Here is a 16,895-nt window from a genome sequence, read left to right as displayed (position 1 = left end):
AGCCAGGAGCGATGGCGTGAACCAAATATCGAGCCATACATAAAACCTTGAGCATGAACTCTCGAACCAAGCGCACATTAATGACGATTTGTGCGACCAAAATTCCGTTCAGCATCCAAATAAATGCGCATGCCATTGAGATCTGCAGTCTTCGTCCTCCAGCCAGGTGCAGGGCCAGCTACCTGCATTGAGCGAGCTCTCATAAATGCATCACATTAACACCCGCATCTAGGTGAAGGCCTTGTAGAAATTAGTAAGCAAGTTACAATCTTTTTTTAAAGGAAAGAAAAATCATACAATCATACATTTTTCTTCATGAATAAAAATTGAGAATTTTAAACCTATATCCCTATAGACCATGACCTCATGTTACACAGTAATTTAAATAAAACCTAGTTGGGAAACTATAAGAATTAACATGTGTAAGGTCCTTGAAAGAGAAAATCATAATCTATATTTTAGAAAAGAAAAGATGGATTACAAGCTCATCCATGCAACTTCGTCCATACAGTGAACAAGATATATAAGAATCAGATAATTTAAATTTAGTTCAAGTATAGAGACCCAACATTGCCCAAGAATTTTAATAAAACTTTTAGACTAAATAAGACAAAAGAGTATGTAACCATGACTGACATGAGGCCTCCCAATAAAACCCTAAGCAAATGTACATACAGATCACGGGCATGAAAATAGGATGATCATGGTTTTAAAAACTTATAAAGAAATTACGGGAAAATGAGCACTTGTTACTGCGATAATGAAAGGAAGCCCTATTAGAAAAAATTACTTTTGGAGATAAGCCAACACATAACCCAAGCCTAGTCAGGAGTAACCTACAAAGCAAACAACAAATTAAAAAAATGATTTTTTCAAATTAAAAAAATGTATAATTTTCAATTTTTACCTTCTTACATTTCCATATTTCAATTTAAACTTTTAAAATTTCCATTATGAGAAAATATACACTTCAAAATTTCTATTATGAGAAAATATAATATTATGGTCTCTTTTTATATAAAATGGGCAACATCTATAAACCCTAACAAAACTCAACACCAAATCTTTTACACACATGATGAAAAAAGAATACCCTCAATGTTAGAACAAACTTCCGCTTAGATCCTTCTCACCACTAACTTGTTCTCAAACTACCAAGAGGACCACGGTTTCCTCTGAAAACCTAACTTGTCCTTTACATACATAGGAAATGACACTTTTTTCTTTACAATTAAAGTTGTAATGGGCTTGGCGAAGAGGCTATGCCACCATTTATAACTTTGTTACATCACATCATTGTCATGTGCCTGATGTACAAAAACATAGAAGAGGAATAAGGAGTTAATGTAAACCTCTTGGGACTCTATTTCTTAATCCAAATCAAGAAAGCTAAAATTAGTGGAAAACTACAATCTGGAATGTTCTCAGACATGCTCGAAGACTGCCACTAGGAATATACAGAAAGATTATATATCAGATTCCATGATAAAACTTCTTATATTTTCCAAGATATTTGGAGATTTCCATTCCCGGCCGTCATATTATATTGCAAGTGAATTCAAGTAGAGGAATATTGGAGATGAGGAAGATGATGGACGTTAGTGAGGCTCTGCTTCTTCTATCTTATATGGACACCTCGCTTTTGCATTCACCCTGCACAGCACAGCACAACGCAAGACAATGTTTTTATTTTACTTTTTGGCTGTGATTTCAATGATCGAGAGACAAGAAAATTCAATATGGATAACGATCTCCCTAAGCAGTGAAACGTGTGATGGTAAATATAAGAGGGAAGTAGAAAAGGTACCTGGCCTTGCGCTTCTCCAGAAAACATTGCAGGGAATGCTTCTTTCCTATTGGAATACCTGATGATCATGACACGATGGGGGATAATCAGTACCAACGGGAAGTAAATTGTGGTTAATGCCATGTATTGGCCGATTACCATCATAGTTAGATTTAAATTGTTCAACAAACCATTTGAGTTAAAATCTCCAGATAAATACAATGCTACAAATGATGTATTTATGAAAATTTATTTAGTGAAAATTTCTCATCACTAGTAATTCACTAATGCTCCATTTTTATCAAGAATTATATGCTCACATAATCCTATTATCTATAGTATGTATCTGCTACAATGATATATATACACCATTTGAATTGTAAAATGAATATATTGTTTGTGTCCTTCCAAGTTGTTTCTCACATCACTGGTTTGTTGATGTCTTTCCTTCATTTTTTAGGGGAGGTTTAAAATAAATTCTGATAACTACCTTATGACGTCAAAGACGATAACATAGCATATACTCAATAACATTTGAACCACAATCTTGTTAATTTCACTATTATACTACATATCACTATATGTATTGTATCCCTCCATTACTAAAATGTCCAAAAGATAAGTCAGAATGCACATAATACCGAAGGCACATAACAGAAGAAAATACCCAACCGCTTATAGCATTATGATCAAATACATGACCGTAAGAAAATTAAACATACCATATTGTGTCCCTCCATTACTAAGATATCCAAAAGAGAAGATAAGTCACATGATACATAAGGCACATGACAAAAGAAAATACTCAGCTACTTAGTTAAAGTTAATCAAGTAATATATTGGTGGTTGGTATATTAAGATGTTTTTTAAATTTAGTTAAAAGAATAAATTCTCTTTAAATTTCTAATATATTTAGCTGTCTTACTTTTAAATATAATTTTTAATGTTATAATAGCAACCACTAAATTAAATACTTTTGATCAAGTATTAAATTTGATCCTAACATTAGCCCATATTAATCTAATGACTTTCTAATTCACCGGGGCTTTAAAAAACAAAGAAAAACACAACTCTCTAAATCCGGATCATCATATTATACAACATGACAGAAATTTGCGTGCGTTTTATAATCGTACCTTTGTTCACCTTGCTACTTAGAGGTAAGGAATTGATCCCTGATTGTTCAGATAGGTTAATCCCTGATATTTTCCGCCAAGCTTGCGATCCACAGCCGTCCTCGATATTATTATGTGGAAAACTGATATAATTTCCACTGCTGGCCATTAACATTATGGCCTTGGCCTGTACAGGCGAACAGATGCCATTATATTCTAAACTAGGTCAGAATCTTCGTCTAGCCCATAATCATTTGAATCTTCATAGCCCTACCTTATCTGCAGGAATACCGTCATATATGTTCACAGTTCCACCGTAGAAAATCGTCAATTGCGGACTGGATTGCTTTCCCGGAATCGTGGGTGCAGCGGGTCTGGATTCAAAAATAAAGGGAATTACCATTAACCTTACACACCTATATGAGCGCAAGAATTAGCTGAAAATAAAAACACAACTAATTATTCAAGTCATTACAATTCTCGGACCTAAAAGTCGTCACAAACCCAGAACAACCATCCTGATTATCATCTGAGAACGTCCTGTGCTCGAATCCTTCCATAACCGCTACTGGGGATCCAAAACCGGACAGGTTGGAGACTGACTTAATGGAATTTGAACAGCTAGAAACAGCAGAGAGATCCAGCCGAGGAATGCATTCTGCAACTGTTCGCTTAGCACCTTCATTAACCCTTCTAATCCAAGAGGGCAAACCCATTTGTTTGTCACATTTCTATTCAAACGCCATACCAAGTATTGATTAGGTACTGAATCCAACCTTCTGATAACAATAAACGCATCCCCTCCTTCCTCAATTGTGTTGAAATCGAGGTCTCGGAATGCAATAATGACTTTGCTAATTCTTGTCTTTAAATTCACACGAGGTTTCGATAAAGGCAATTGGGGATTTGCATTGTAGCGAATCTCTTTATAATTTGAGCATGTGTTGAATAATAGAATAACGTGAAGTGCACGCATCTGCCCCACGTGGCGGATTCGTTTTGTCCTCTTGTTTTGTAGGTCAAGAAATCATAGTAAATCTTGACTTTTTCTTTATCAAAGGCATGTGCCTGTGCACTACGAGTTAGTAAATTCATTCCTTGTTTGGGTTATTTACTCTCACCATGCTATCATTAAGCATATGTTTAATTGTGAGTGTTGCCTAATTCCTAAATTGTATTTTTGGGTTTTAATTTTTTTAAAAAGTGTTTAGTAATGTTTCAATTTTATATGTTAAAATTGTAGTAGGTTTAATGGTTAAGAATATGTATTTTTTTGTGAAAGGTTATAAGTTCATATTCAAAGCAATAGAGTATGTATACTTTAGTAAACTTGTTATAGATTATATTTATAAGTAAAGATAATTCAAAAAGTGAGATATTGAAATTGTTGGCAATATTTCTATTAAATTTAAGGAAGTATTGTTAACATATTCAATTCTTGGCTTTAGTATAATATCTATAAATTCATATATCTAGTACTCATTAATACGACATCAATCAAGTTTGTACTCTATGATGCATATTATACAACATCAATTTGTACTCTATGATGTCATCAAATAATTGCAATGCATAGCTATTTGTATCTATAGAAATAAAATAAGATAGAACTATACTAAAATTCATACACTTATGCATATCTAAGAGAAACAAGGTGATTTGAAAAGTGATATTGATCATTAATTAAGGAAAATTTATGGGAAAAATGACATGAATATTTCGAAAGATTGATGTATTTATGTGTCACTTTATCCATATTCATCGATGATTGACCTCACGGTGATGGCTTGAGATAAGTGCATAACAAGAAAACCCACAAAAAAATCTTAGAATTAATAGTTCCATTATGATGTTGCATTTTATAACAGTTCATCGGTTCTTAATGCTTCATATAGCATTTAAGAACAAATATAAGTGCTACATTGTGATGTTAGCTAGCTTACTATTTAAAATATTTAAGAAATTTTTTATGAGCATTTTGAATAAAATCATTTACCAAAAGACTGCATGCTACAAATGTGAATGTTGTGCGCATTATTATTATAACACTTTGTGGATAACCATGTATATGATTCTAGGATACCATGAAAGTTTTGTTTCATTAATAGTAATTAAAGGCATAACCACCACATCTATTTTTCATTAATTGTGACACAGTAATACCTCAACATAATTAAAGTGATTGCACTAAACTCCTCATTACATATGTAACCATTTCCCATTTCATTCAACCCTACTGAGTTTGTCTCAAAGACATTTGGAAGCAACAACCTTATCCCACCATACTCTCTCTTACACAACTAAACAACATGCCCATTTGACTCTTCAACCTTCTTGAAAGCCAAATTGATTTCTAGAGTTTTTTGGTCTTGAACATTTGATGCAATGTTGATTCCCTTATTGATATTTTTGTAGATTAAAAAGGATTAAAATGGTTTTAAAAATAAATTTACAAGCATATGGACCATAAAAAACACTCAATGAGGTATTACATTAAGGAGTCAAAGTTTGTATTTGAGATACAATGCCTATTGAAGGCTTCAATCCAACACAACTAACATGGCTTTTCCTTCATTTAATACATCATCTCCTAGGTTCAAAGTCGCTTCTTTAGGTTTTTATTCACTTTAGGTTTTACAATCCATGTTGTAATTACAGGGGTCTCCCTCACTCTTCTTAATTATTTTGTTCAATGAGCCTAGTGTCACATCTATTATCAAAGATAAAATAATTCATTTTTAGCCACTGTGTACTACTATATATATTGTAGTGTTCTTCACCAATTGATTTGTCAATAAAATTTGGTTTTCATCTTATAACTCTATCTTCGATAATATACTTTGTGTTCTTTCTATGATATTGCATGTTCTTTCAATTATTCTAAATCAACGCATACATCTAACCTCTTTAGTTCATTGCACTATATTAATGTTAGATCATATATCACATTGTAGGCTTTGATAATGTTATCTCATAATACTATGATAATAGTCATGTCATGCATGGGCTCCTGAGTGTCAATCTCAAAACTATATTTAGAATTAAAACTAAGAATAACACAATGTTATGATTATGATTATAGACTATGAGGTTATACTACATCTAGTTTTTCTCTCAAGTATGGAAATCAACTTTTCTACTTATAAATTGGGAAACCATGATTAATTTAACTTCCCAAATTTTAAGAGCATCATTCTTGATTATTTCCTACATATATTATTTTCTTCACCCAAAATTGTAATGGAATTAAAATAAACACATATTTTCGTTTTTAATGGCCAACCATCATGGTTAGGGAGAGAGATAATGACAATTCTTAAATCCCCCTTTACATTGATGTGAATTATTTTACTAGAGCATATTTGATGGCTATTTTGGCCTTGTATTTTGATTTCATGGCCCAATAAATGATGGATCAAACTGCCAAGAAAAAAGTGGCACTAAATAGGGAAGCAAAAATATAGGTTGAAATTACCCACAAAAAAATAGTGTCAACTTGCTGATAAAATATGGTATGACCTCCTCAAGTGCTCCCATGATCTAGAAATGAGTGAAACCATGCCCCTCAACTACTTTTTCTCACACAAACTGTGAATGGCAAATATGACCTCCCAAAAATCCCATGATCTCTGGCCGTACCAATGACCTAGAAATGGATTAAGTTTTAGAAATAAATACTTGTGAAATATGTTAGTGATATTTCATTTTGATAACTAGGGTGTATTTGTTTCATCACTGAAACCAATTCACTCAAAAAGTTTATCCTTCACACTCCAAAGCCACAATATCTCTCCAAATTGGTATTAGTAAACGATTATGCATGGTGAATGAGTGAGTTTCAATATTTGTTTCATCATTAGTATACCATGGGTCATCATAATATCACAAGTCTCTCTTTTATAGTTTTTTTTTTCTTTTACATTTTATTAAATTAATGTCACCATGACTAAAACAATGGGACATTACACGACATCCCAAAAGACTAAATGAAAATAATGGATAAGCACAAATGATCATTGGTAACCTCAATTGGTTAGATAACCCAACATCTATGCAGGTAAGCTAAACTATAGTAATTATAAAACTACTTCCACAATTTCATAGGCAATGTTGTCACTCACTGCTTCTTCAGTCACTAGTTGCTTCAGAATCCAAATAGCATTGATGTTTGGGGCCAAATTCTAAGCCACAAAAGCTACCAAAGCCAAATCAAACCCTCTCTATTGCCTAGTGCTTGGCAGATCTTTCCAACAGCATATAGAAGTCTAAAAGCGGACTTCTAGAGCTAAAGTTAGAGCCCATGGAAGAATCCCTATGATGGGACCAGCAGATAAAAAATTGGCTAAGTGTTGTGAAATAATCGCAATCGAGATGTAAGGATCTCATCGCATATCAGCCATTGGCAAAGGAAAAGGGCCAAAGGCCTAATAATTATCGGTGGTTCGCCGAGGCTGATTGCGATTTGCGATATCGCTTCTTGCACATCAGATATCGATGAGTTACAAAGGACAAGGACTGTGGTGGGGCCGATTTGCGATATACACCAAAATTGCCAAGGGGGACGATAAAGGCCTAACACAAGAAATTTTTGCAAAATGGGGTCGGGCGAGCCTCAAAATGGCTCTGAAAGTTTAGGACCCAAAAAACTGCTAAAATAGTAAACTATACTATAATTAAGAAAACTGAAAAACTGAAAGAAGCAATGGTGGGGGTCCAAGTGGAATTGGCAGGTGGCCACCAATATCCACCTGGATCATTCCTCCCCCTTAAGGAAGCAATGGTCCCTATTGCGTTGAGTTCCTCCATGAGATGAGGGAACTTCTGTTGAACTTGGTCCCTGGTGAGCAACCTGCCCTGGTGAAGGAGTTGGCCTACTTTGACAACTTGATACAATTGGATATTCTGCTGGCAAGTGTGCTTGATATGTGTGTCCATGATCTGATCAATTACAGCTTGTTCCATGCAATCTGGATTTAAATCTATGGGTATGAGTTGTTTTGCAATGTTGGATGTGTCTAGTAATGGTGAAAAGTATGGTCGAAGGCGGTCCACATTGAACACTGGGTGCAGGCCAAGGAATGGGGGAATGCTAAACTCAAATGCATTGTCTCTCACAACCTTGGTAATGGTGTAAGGACCATATGGAGTGGTCTGAGTTTCTGATAGGCTCCGGTAAGGTGTTCCTTTTGCAAATGCAACTAGACTTTGTCACCCACCTGAAACTTGTGTGCCACCTGATGTTGATCATGTCGTTGCTTGTACTTGGCATTTGATTTCTCCAAAATTTCATGGACCTACTGACGAATATGTTGGATGTGCTCAATGAAGTTTTTGCCTTATCTGTTTTGGACTGGACATGAGCCAAATCTACGTGAGTAGCTGCATATAGCATGGCCACATCAATGGGACATAGTGGATGGAATCCAAAGCCCACATGAAAAGCATTGTGGCCAGTCGAGCTGTGGAGAGCCCAGTTGTAGCTACGCTGAACATAGGGGAGGCTCTTGTCCCATGTGCGTGGATGATTTGAGTTGTACATGAACAGAATGTGTACGATCATCCTGTTGACAACCTCTATCTAGCCATCAGTTTAAGGATGGAAGGCTGTGGACTTAGTGAGTTTGGTGTCCAGCATCGACCAGAGACTGGACCAAAATGTACTGAGGAACCTATTGTCTCGATCTGAGATGATAGACTATGGGATCCCAAAGTGTACCCACACTCGTTTGAAGAAGAGTTTAGTAGTGGCTTCTGCTGTGATATTCTTCTTGCAGGCCGCCATAAGGTGTTCCTTTTGCAAATGCAACCAGAATTTTTCGCCCACCTGAAACTTGTGTGCCACCCGATGTTGATCATGTCGTTACTTGTACTTGGCATTTGATTTCTCTAGAATGTCATGGACCTGCTGGCATATATATTGGATGTGCTCAATGAAGTTGTTTGCCTTATCTGTTTCGGACTGGACATGAGCCGAATCTGCATGAGTAGCTACATATGGCATGGCCACATCAATGGGACATAGTGGCTGGAATCCAAAGCCCACATGAAAAGTGTTGTGGCCAGTCGAGCTGTGGAGAGCCCGATTGTAGCTGTGTTGAACATAGGGGACGCTCTTGTCCCATGTGCGTGGATGATTTGAGTTGTACATGCATAGAATGTGTACAATCATCCTGTTGACAACCTCTGTCTGGCCATCAGTTTGAGGATGGAAGGTTGTGGACTTAGTGAGTTTGGTGTCCAACATCGACCAGAGACTGGACCAAAATGTACTGAGGAACTTGTTGTCCCGATTTGAGATGATAGACTATGGGATCCCAAAGTGTACCCATACTCATTCGAACAATAGTTTAGAAGTGGCTTCTGTTGTGATATTCTTCTTGTAGGCCGCCATAATGGCCATCTTCGAGAACCTGTCGACGACCACAAAAACACAGTCATTTCCATGCTTAGTGGAAGGAAGGCTTGACATGTAATCCATGGAGATGGATTCCCAACGTCGACTACAGGTAGGCAGCAGGGTATAGAGGCCTTGTTTCATGATGGTCAGTTTGGCAATGGTGGAGGCAGTGCATGATCTGATGTACTTCCCAACATCTTGTCGAAGATTTGGCCAATAGAAATACTTCTGCAGTACTACCACTATTTTCTCGACCCTAAAATGCCCAGCAGCCCAACTGTATTGTGCTTCCCAAATCATCTTGGCACGCTCACTTGAAGGAACACAAAGGTGACCTAGGTGGCATAATAGGGCATCCTAGAGGTGAAAATCAGGAACATGTTGACCCTCCAAGCGTGTCTAGTATGTGTGGCCAAATTCTGGGTCGCTTTTGTAGAGAAGTGGCCAATGAAAAGTCTCGTGCCCACAAGAGTTGAGCACGGTGGTTAATGCCGTGATCGGTGGTCGACTGAGGCAATCTACAACATTATTGGTGCCGCCCTTCTTATACTTGATATTCAAATGGAATTGTTGCAGGTATGTGGACCACTTCTGATGGCGATCATTCTGCAATTTCCCTTGGGTCTGTATGAACTACAGGGGTCAGTGGTCTGCGTGGATGACCGTTTCCTTTCCCAAAATGTAATGCTTCCATTATCGGTAGGCCTACACAATGGAATACATCTCTTTGTCATAAGTGGGATACTTTTAGACTATGTCTGAAAGTGTCTCATTGTGATATGCCATTGGATGCCCATGTTGAGTAAGGACTACCCCAATAGCATAGTTAGAGGCATCTGTCTCAACCTCAAATGGTTGTTGCAAGTCTGGTAATGCGAGCACTGGTGCTGAGAAAAAGCGATATTTCAACTCTGTGAATGCCTTCTGTTGAGATTCAGATAAAAAGAATTTTGCTTTCGCTCCTCCCTTGGTGACTTGACTCAAGGGCCAAGTGATATGAGAAAATCCCAACGCGAACCTGCGGTAGAAGTTGGCAAGACCTAGAAAGATGCAAAGCTCTGTTAGAGTGGTTAGAGATGGCCAATCCTGAATGACTTGGATCTTGTCTGGATCGACATGCACCTCCTGTTCATCAATAATGTGTCCCAGATACTGAACCTGGGTCATGCTAACAGTGCATTTCTCCAAATTGGCACATAACTTCTGTTGCCGCAGTGTTTGGAGAACCTGTCGGATGTGGTGGAGGTGCTCTTCCCAACTCTGGCTGAAGATCAGGATGTCTTCCAAGTATACCACTACAAATGAGTTGGTGAATGGCTGCAAGATGTCATCCATTAGCCTCATGAAGGTTGCAGGAGCATTCGTCAATCTAAAAGGCATAACCAAACATTCCAAAAGGCCCTCCTTGGCTTTGAAGGCAGTCTTCCACACATCGAAGGGTTCGATTGGTACCTAGTGATATCCTGACTTCAAATCGATCTTGTTGAAATATTTTCCCCCTTCAGTTGGTCTAGGAGGTTATCAATTGTGGGATCGGGTACCTATTACGAACAGTGATATTTTTCAGCGCTCGATATTCAATACAGAGTCTTCAAGTCCCATCCTTATTTTATACCAACACGATTGGGCTCCCAGAGGGCGTTGAACTCGGATGGATGTGACCTTTTTGCAGTAGCTTCTGGATCTGCCTCTTGATTTCATCGTTCTCCAAAATGGAGCGCCGATAGATTGGTCCATTGGGCAGCGGCACACCTAGCGTCAGATCGATGGAGTGCTTGACCTGATAGTGCAGAGGAACCTCTGCGGGGGAGGTGAAGATGTCCTCATACTCCTCCACGACCTTGTTGATCTATAGTTGTCGTGCGGAGGGGCCCTGTCTAGAGGTCATGGCCACCATCTTATTCTTTCCTTGAGGGCGTATCATCAGGAAAACAAATTTCCTAGTTTTTGAAATGAGCTTACTACATTGTTTTGCAATAAAAAAAGGGATGGCGGTAGGCGGTGCTACGTTTGGTATCCTGTACAACTTATTTCCCAAAGTAACCATAACAACATGGGCCCTTGATTCATACACATCATGTCACTTCCACGAGTATGGTTGTCCTAATAATACATCACAAACTTCAAGGGGAGCAATGTCACACAATACCTCATCTGTGAAGGGAACACTGTTGGCTCACGCGAAGTTCTCATCCTTGGTGAAGCCACCGATGGTGTACGGTTGTGGATGTGTTATGGTAAGTAATCCCAGCCACTTCACGACCTCTGCCGAAATGAGGTTCTTTTGGCTCTCGTTGTTGACAATGAACTGTAGCGAGGAGCCCTTACCCACATCTAGGAGTGGAAGAGACCTCGTCCTCCTCTGGATCTTTTGGTTCCTCCTTTTGGATCTTCGTGGTGGCAACGGTGGTGTTGGGCTACGCATCAATAATCTGCTTCCCTTTTTCATTCCCCTTGTCGGGTTCTAACTCAGAGTCAGAACATGCATCTGATTTTGAAACCTTTAGCTCAACCACTAGTGACTACTTGGCCTGACACTCACTTGTGTTGTGAGTGGAGCTCTTATGGAACTCACGCCACTTTCCCGTGCTCTTTTTCGACTTCGCGGCGATGTTCTTTGCTTGCATCTTTGGTGGGTTTTCTTCAGCCGCCCCGCCACGGCTTTGTCCTTTGTTATTTGGTTTGAGGGCACCTTTCCCTTGCTTTGGATTTGCAGATCTAAAGTCTCGCTTCTTTTGTTTAAACTTTTTCTCGACCTTGATGACATATCGGTATGGCGTGCTGAGTAAGGAGGTGTTCAAGAATTCTATTTATTCCTAGATGTACTTGTGCAGGCAACTACGGTATTTGAGTACCAAATGTTGCTCTGTATCTTTGACACCCAAATTTGTGTGAAGGGTATGGAAAATATTGGTAAACTCTGGCATGTCTTGGTCCCTTCCCTACCGCAGTGTGGTCCACTTTATGTATTGATCCTCATAGCTTCCAACAGGGTAGTATTGCTCCTTGATGGCATCCTGAAATGAATTCCAAGTGGGTGCGGCTGAAAATAGTGAGCTTTTATTTTCATCCTTCTGCTCGCAGTAGGTTTCCCACCAATCCTTGACGTGGGGGGCTGCTTTGAGAAGATTGAAAATAATCTTTTCCCGACTGGAAAAATCGTGAACAGAAAAATAACCCTCTAGCAGATTTAACCATTTATCGACGACATCTGCATCTATCTGACCATCGAATATGGGGATTTCAAAATTAACTTGTACATTAAATAGTGTGGCATTTCCAGAGTAGCTGTTGGAAGTCGATGCGTCGCCCCTGGGTAGCCACTGAAGGATCTGGGCAAAGTTGTCCATCATCACGTTCCTTTTTCGCTCGAGGGCTTCTTCGAGCAAGGTTTTGATAAGATCTCCTGCCCCCTCATCTTTCTTTTCATCTACCATGGGAGGCTGTCGGGATTTGCGAGGCTAGTCTTGCAAAGGTTCGACCAGTTCAAGCCCTAACTCTTTATATCCCGACCTCATTGGGGACATGTAAAGAAAAACAGAGAAAAAAAGCAAACCGCTTTGATACCACTTATCCGGATTCAAAGAGGAATGCAACAAATTATAGAGATAACCATAAACACAGAGATGCAGTGGAAATAATACTCCATTTCATTAATGTAAAATTCTGAAATATGCTTACAAACAGGAGTGGAAATAAACCAGCTAGGGCGATGGTAGCTTATCTCTGAGAAGAGATGTGGCAGCTACATGTCTCTGAATTGCCTTACAATGAGGCTCAAGGGCCTTCTTATTATTGAACAATAAGAGAAAACCCTAGACAAACCCGAGGAGATGTAACACCAAGAGTTTATGGGCCCCGTTGGGGTGAGTTGGACAGCCAACTTCTGGGGTCACGAATTGGTCATATTATCTCTGTTTGACGTGCATGATAGCCCGTTGGAAAGATATCTCCGAGGACTATGAGGAAAAAGACTATTTTAGACAAAGAATCACGGGCAGTAGATTTCCAAGAAAACATCGTTTAGGGCCTCAAAACGGCTTCTGAAATTTAGGACCCAAAAACTGGTAAAAATAGTAAACTATGCTATAATTAAGGAAACTTAAAAACTGAAAGAAGCAATGGTGGGGGTCCAAGTGGAATTGGTGGGTGGCAACCAATATCCACCTAGATCATTCTCTCTCTCTACTCCGCGGGGTACACGTGTGGAGCCACAAGCAATATCGCACATCAGCCATCAGCGAAGGAAAAGGGCTCCTACATAAGATATATCAACGGTTCCATCAGCCGATTGCGATATGCGCGATTTTCCTCCAAACATGATAAAAGATTAAAACCATGTTTATAAAAAGACCCCACACCCGGATTCGAGGCTTACTCCACTAGCTAAGAGGAAAATTCAACAGGCTTATTTCATTCATTATGGAGTTAAAAGCTCGTAGCTATGTAACTGCACTGATAAACACAGAAGGTTTCTCAACCACCGCATCAGGGCATTGAAGACATAGTAAAAAGTTTTAAAGGTGAGGTGGGTCAGCAGTGAGTGGATCATTACGAAATGGTGGACCTTGAAGATGAAGAATGGGCCAATTTAGAGGAAGGATGCTAACACATGGATCCGGGAGTCAGCAACGAAGAAATTAGTGGCAAAAAAGATAGTGGGATGTGACATAGTGTGACGGGACCATACTCTATGCCATGACAGCATCAGCATACTGATATGATCACGAGATGGGCTAGAAAATCCCTAGTTATTTTTCCTTAACGTCCATTTATTTTGTTGTACTAAAACGTGCTGCCCCTCCTAAAGCATTCAACTCTGTAATATTTTTGGGTCATAGAGCCATTTAAGGTTGATACAGCTAGTCTATTAGACAGAGAAATATGCATATTAGACATTTAATGTAATTAATGCTCTTGCCCCTCTTCCCAGATAAATAGAGGGATGCAAGACTTAAATGGGGTTCAGAAATTCTAGGAAAAGACTACATGTATAATTTCAGTCTGTATTTCCTTTGGAATGCAATTTTTTCAAAATACCAATGAAACTATGGTGATTCCATGTTTAAAGGATTACAGTATGTGTTCCCTCTATTTTACTCATTAAAATGTTCATGCTTGTTCAACTGATTTATGTAGTCATTATTGCTAGATATGTTTCAAGCTCTCTTACAAATTCGTTGGTAAGTTGTATGTTAATGCAAATGGCTATTACTGTCACACAAATTCATTTGTATTGACATTGTTTATGTATACTCCTGTGAGAACCATTGTGATTATGTCTTTAAATGTGCAACATATGAATTATAGCCTTCAACCCTCCCTTTAGACCCCATTTCTACTTGTAACACAAATAACATAGAAGCCCTTAGAGCCTCAAGCTCTTTGTGTTCAACATTGAATTATTGAGGTATTAAGCTCTATGTGATGAGTTTCTCTCCTCTAGTATCCTATTTCGCCCAGTCTGTAAAATATTATTAAAATGTAAGACCTTAAAGCTCTCGGCCTCCACTCTTTTGATGATTATTTCTGAGATCTAAATTTGAGGAGGAGTATTTGAAATACTTGTTTCATTCTTATAGATTAATGAACCAACCCATTTCCTATATACATATAAACCTATAGAATCGTAGGTGTTGTCTCTAGCATATCAAAATCTTTTGAGACACACCATTTTAAATGTGCCCAGGCACTGGTCTTGAAGAAATCCAAGGATGTTTCCGGGAGACACAACATCTTTTGGCACTATTGTCGAGGACTTATTGAAAGATTTTTCCCCTAGGATACGATAAACCGAAGCACTCTTTGTAGGTGATCAAGGTCTATTTTGATTGCACTCAAATCACCTTGGAGACTCCACACCCTCTCCTCATTATCATTCATCGCCCTAGCTTTTAAAAGGCATCATACTCACTCCCATACATCCCAGTGGAAGGCCCTATTTGTATCTGACCCTGAAAGATTGATTTTTAAGAAAGTCTAGAAAGAGAAAACCCCCTAGACTGTGATACCATCTCATCAGCCTTCGAAGTTCCCTCTTCCAGTTCTCAGCCTATTCCTGCTCAGTATTCAGGACTTACTCCTAAGGCCCTAACATACCCTCCTTCCCCTACAACCCTTGTAGTCTTAACCCTAGTCCCTCAAGAAAATTTGAATATCCATCCACTAGTCCAGATGGATCTTCTAGGTTTTTTGCTCAATAAATATGCACCTATTGATCTACCCTAGCCTTTGAGTGCAATGCCCCAAGACTACCTAAAGAATCTACCTAGGTTCAATGGGGAAGATGATAACATGGCACAAAACCACATTGAAAACTTTAGTGCTTTTGCCATGAACATAAATGTGGAACAGTTAGATGTGGTTATGAGACTATTTTTACAATCCCTTGATGGAGAGGCTAGAAGATGGTTCAAATTCCTGCATAACGCCTCCATCATTACATGGGGGCAACTTGAAATATCTTTCATGCAGAAATGGGGAGAAAAGAGGAGCCATGAGTACCTCCTTACTGATTTCAATGCAATAAGGAAAATGCTAAAGGAGGATACTACATAATTTATCAAAAGATTCAATAAGCAGTTCAATAACTTACTAGCTGACATAATTCATCCCCTAGCTACAGCTTGAGTGGTTTTCTTGGGATCCTTCGAATCTGATGTTGGTTTTACCCTGAGAGAAAGGAAATATACCACTCTGTACCAACTTCAAATTGATGCTCTCAAAGTAGAAGCAAATCTGGCCTCGGCAGGAAAGACAAGGGTAAAGAAAGAACCCATGGAACCCAAGAGAGGGAGAGAGGAGACATACTCCCTTGGTCTGAACAGACAATCACTAGACTTGAACATAGATGATTTGGATAAACTCATCAAAAGCTTATCAAATAATGTTGGGAAGCTCGAAATCGAGAACAAGATCTTCTCCAGGCAAAATTCCCAAATTAATAATCGGGGCTATAACTAGCAATATAGAAGGCTCCACTGCAACTACTTCCAAGGGAAAGAAAGGTGCATCTTGATCAAATTATGCATCCCCTATACTTGGAAGATAGTCCTGATGAACAATCATTGGGTACTCAAGATATGCATGCTAATATATATGTCGGTTTTGCTAAAGAGGAACATGAGAGTATGGATCACCCACAGGCCACTCATTACAGAGAAGAAAGTGTGGATGTTATGAGTGAGATCACCCTAGGGTCTTAGGTTGGAACCCCAACAGAGTGAATGGAAAACAACAATAAGAAATCATCAAGCAATCAACCTAAATTTTGATTCTACTGAACTGTGCAAGAGTGTCCTTACCCAGAGGTCCTACGTTTGCATAGATCTCTCAGGGTGCAAACCCTCAACTTCTCCTGATGTCTTTGAAACCTGAAAATTATTCAAATGAAACATATAAAATAGTAGAAAGATAAAGAATGTTCATGATATTAAATTTATATCATATAAATGAATGAACAATTGCGCATTAATATGAGATTCATAAATGAATTACAACATAAATCAATGCATAAATATGTTTAATATCGGAAACTGAACAACATTTCTTTATTGAAGTAGCCTACAAGTAAGGTGGATAAATACGACCTGAGTCC

At 38.5% G+C, this 16,895-nt stretch overlaps 1 protein-coding gene across 1 annotated transcript; it reads right to left on the bottom strand.

Moving 5' to 3' along the window:
* Positions 1-976: 976 nt before the first annotated feature.
* Positions 977-3,755, bottom strand: LOC149176764 (protein TIFY 10B-like). Its single transcript, XM_089423185.1, has 5 exons — positions 3,388-3,755; positions 3,176-3,275; positions 2,923-3,088; positions 1,808-1,865; positions 977-1,653 (listed from the first exon to the last, which is right to left on the bottom strand). The coding sequence occupies exons 1-5, from the start codon at positions 3,615-3,617 to the stop codon at positions 1,599-1,601; spliced, it is 609 nt and encodes a 202-aa protein (XP_089279311.1). The 5' UTR covers positions 3,618-3,755; the 3' UTR covers positions 977-1,598.
* Between the last annotated feature and the right edge of the window lie 13,140 nt (positions 3,756-16,895).

This window comes from Pinus tabuliformis, chromosome 4_1, assembly GCF_031772625.1.
Source record: "Pinus tabuliformis cultivar Carrire ecotype Pingquan chromosome 4_1, CPIR1, whole genome shotgun sequence".
NCBI lineage: Eukaryota > Viridiplantae > Streptophyta > Pinopsida > Pinales > Pinaceae > Pinus > Pinus tabuliformis.
This window is presented reverse-complemented; position numbering and strand designations above follow the sequence as displayed.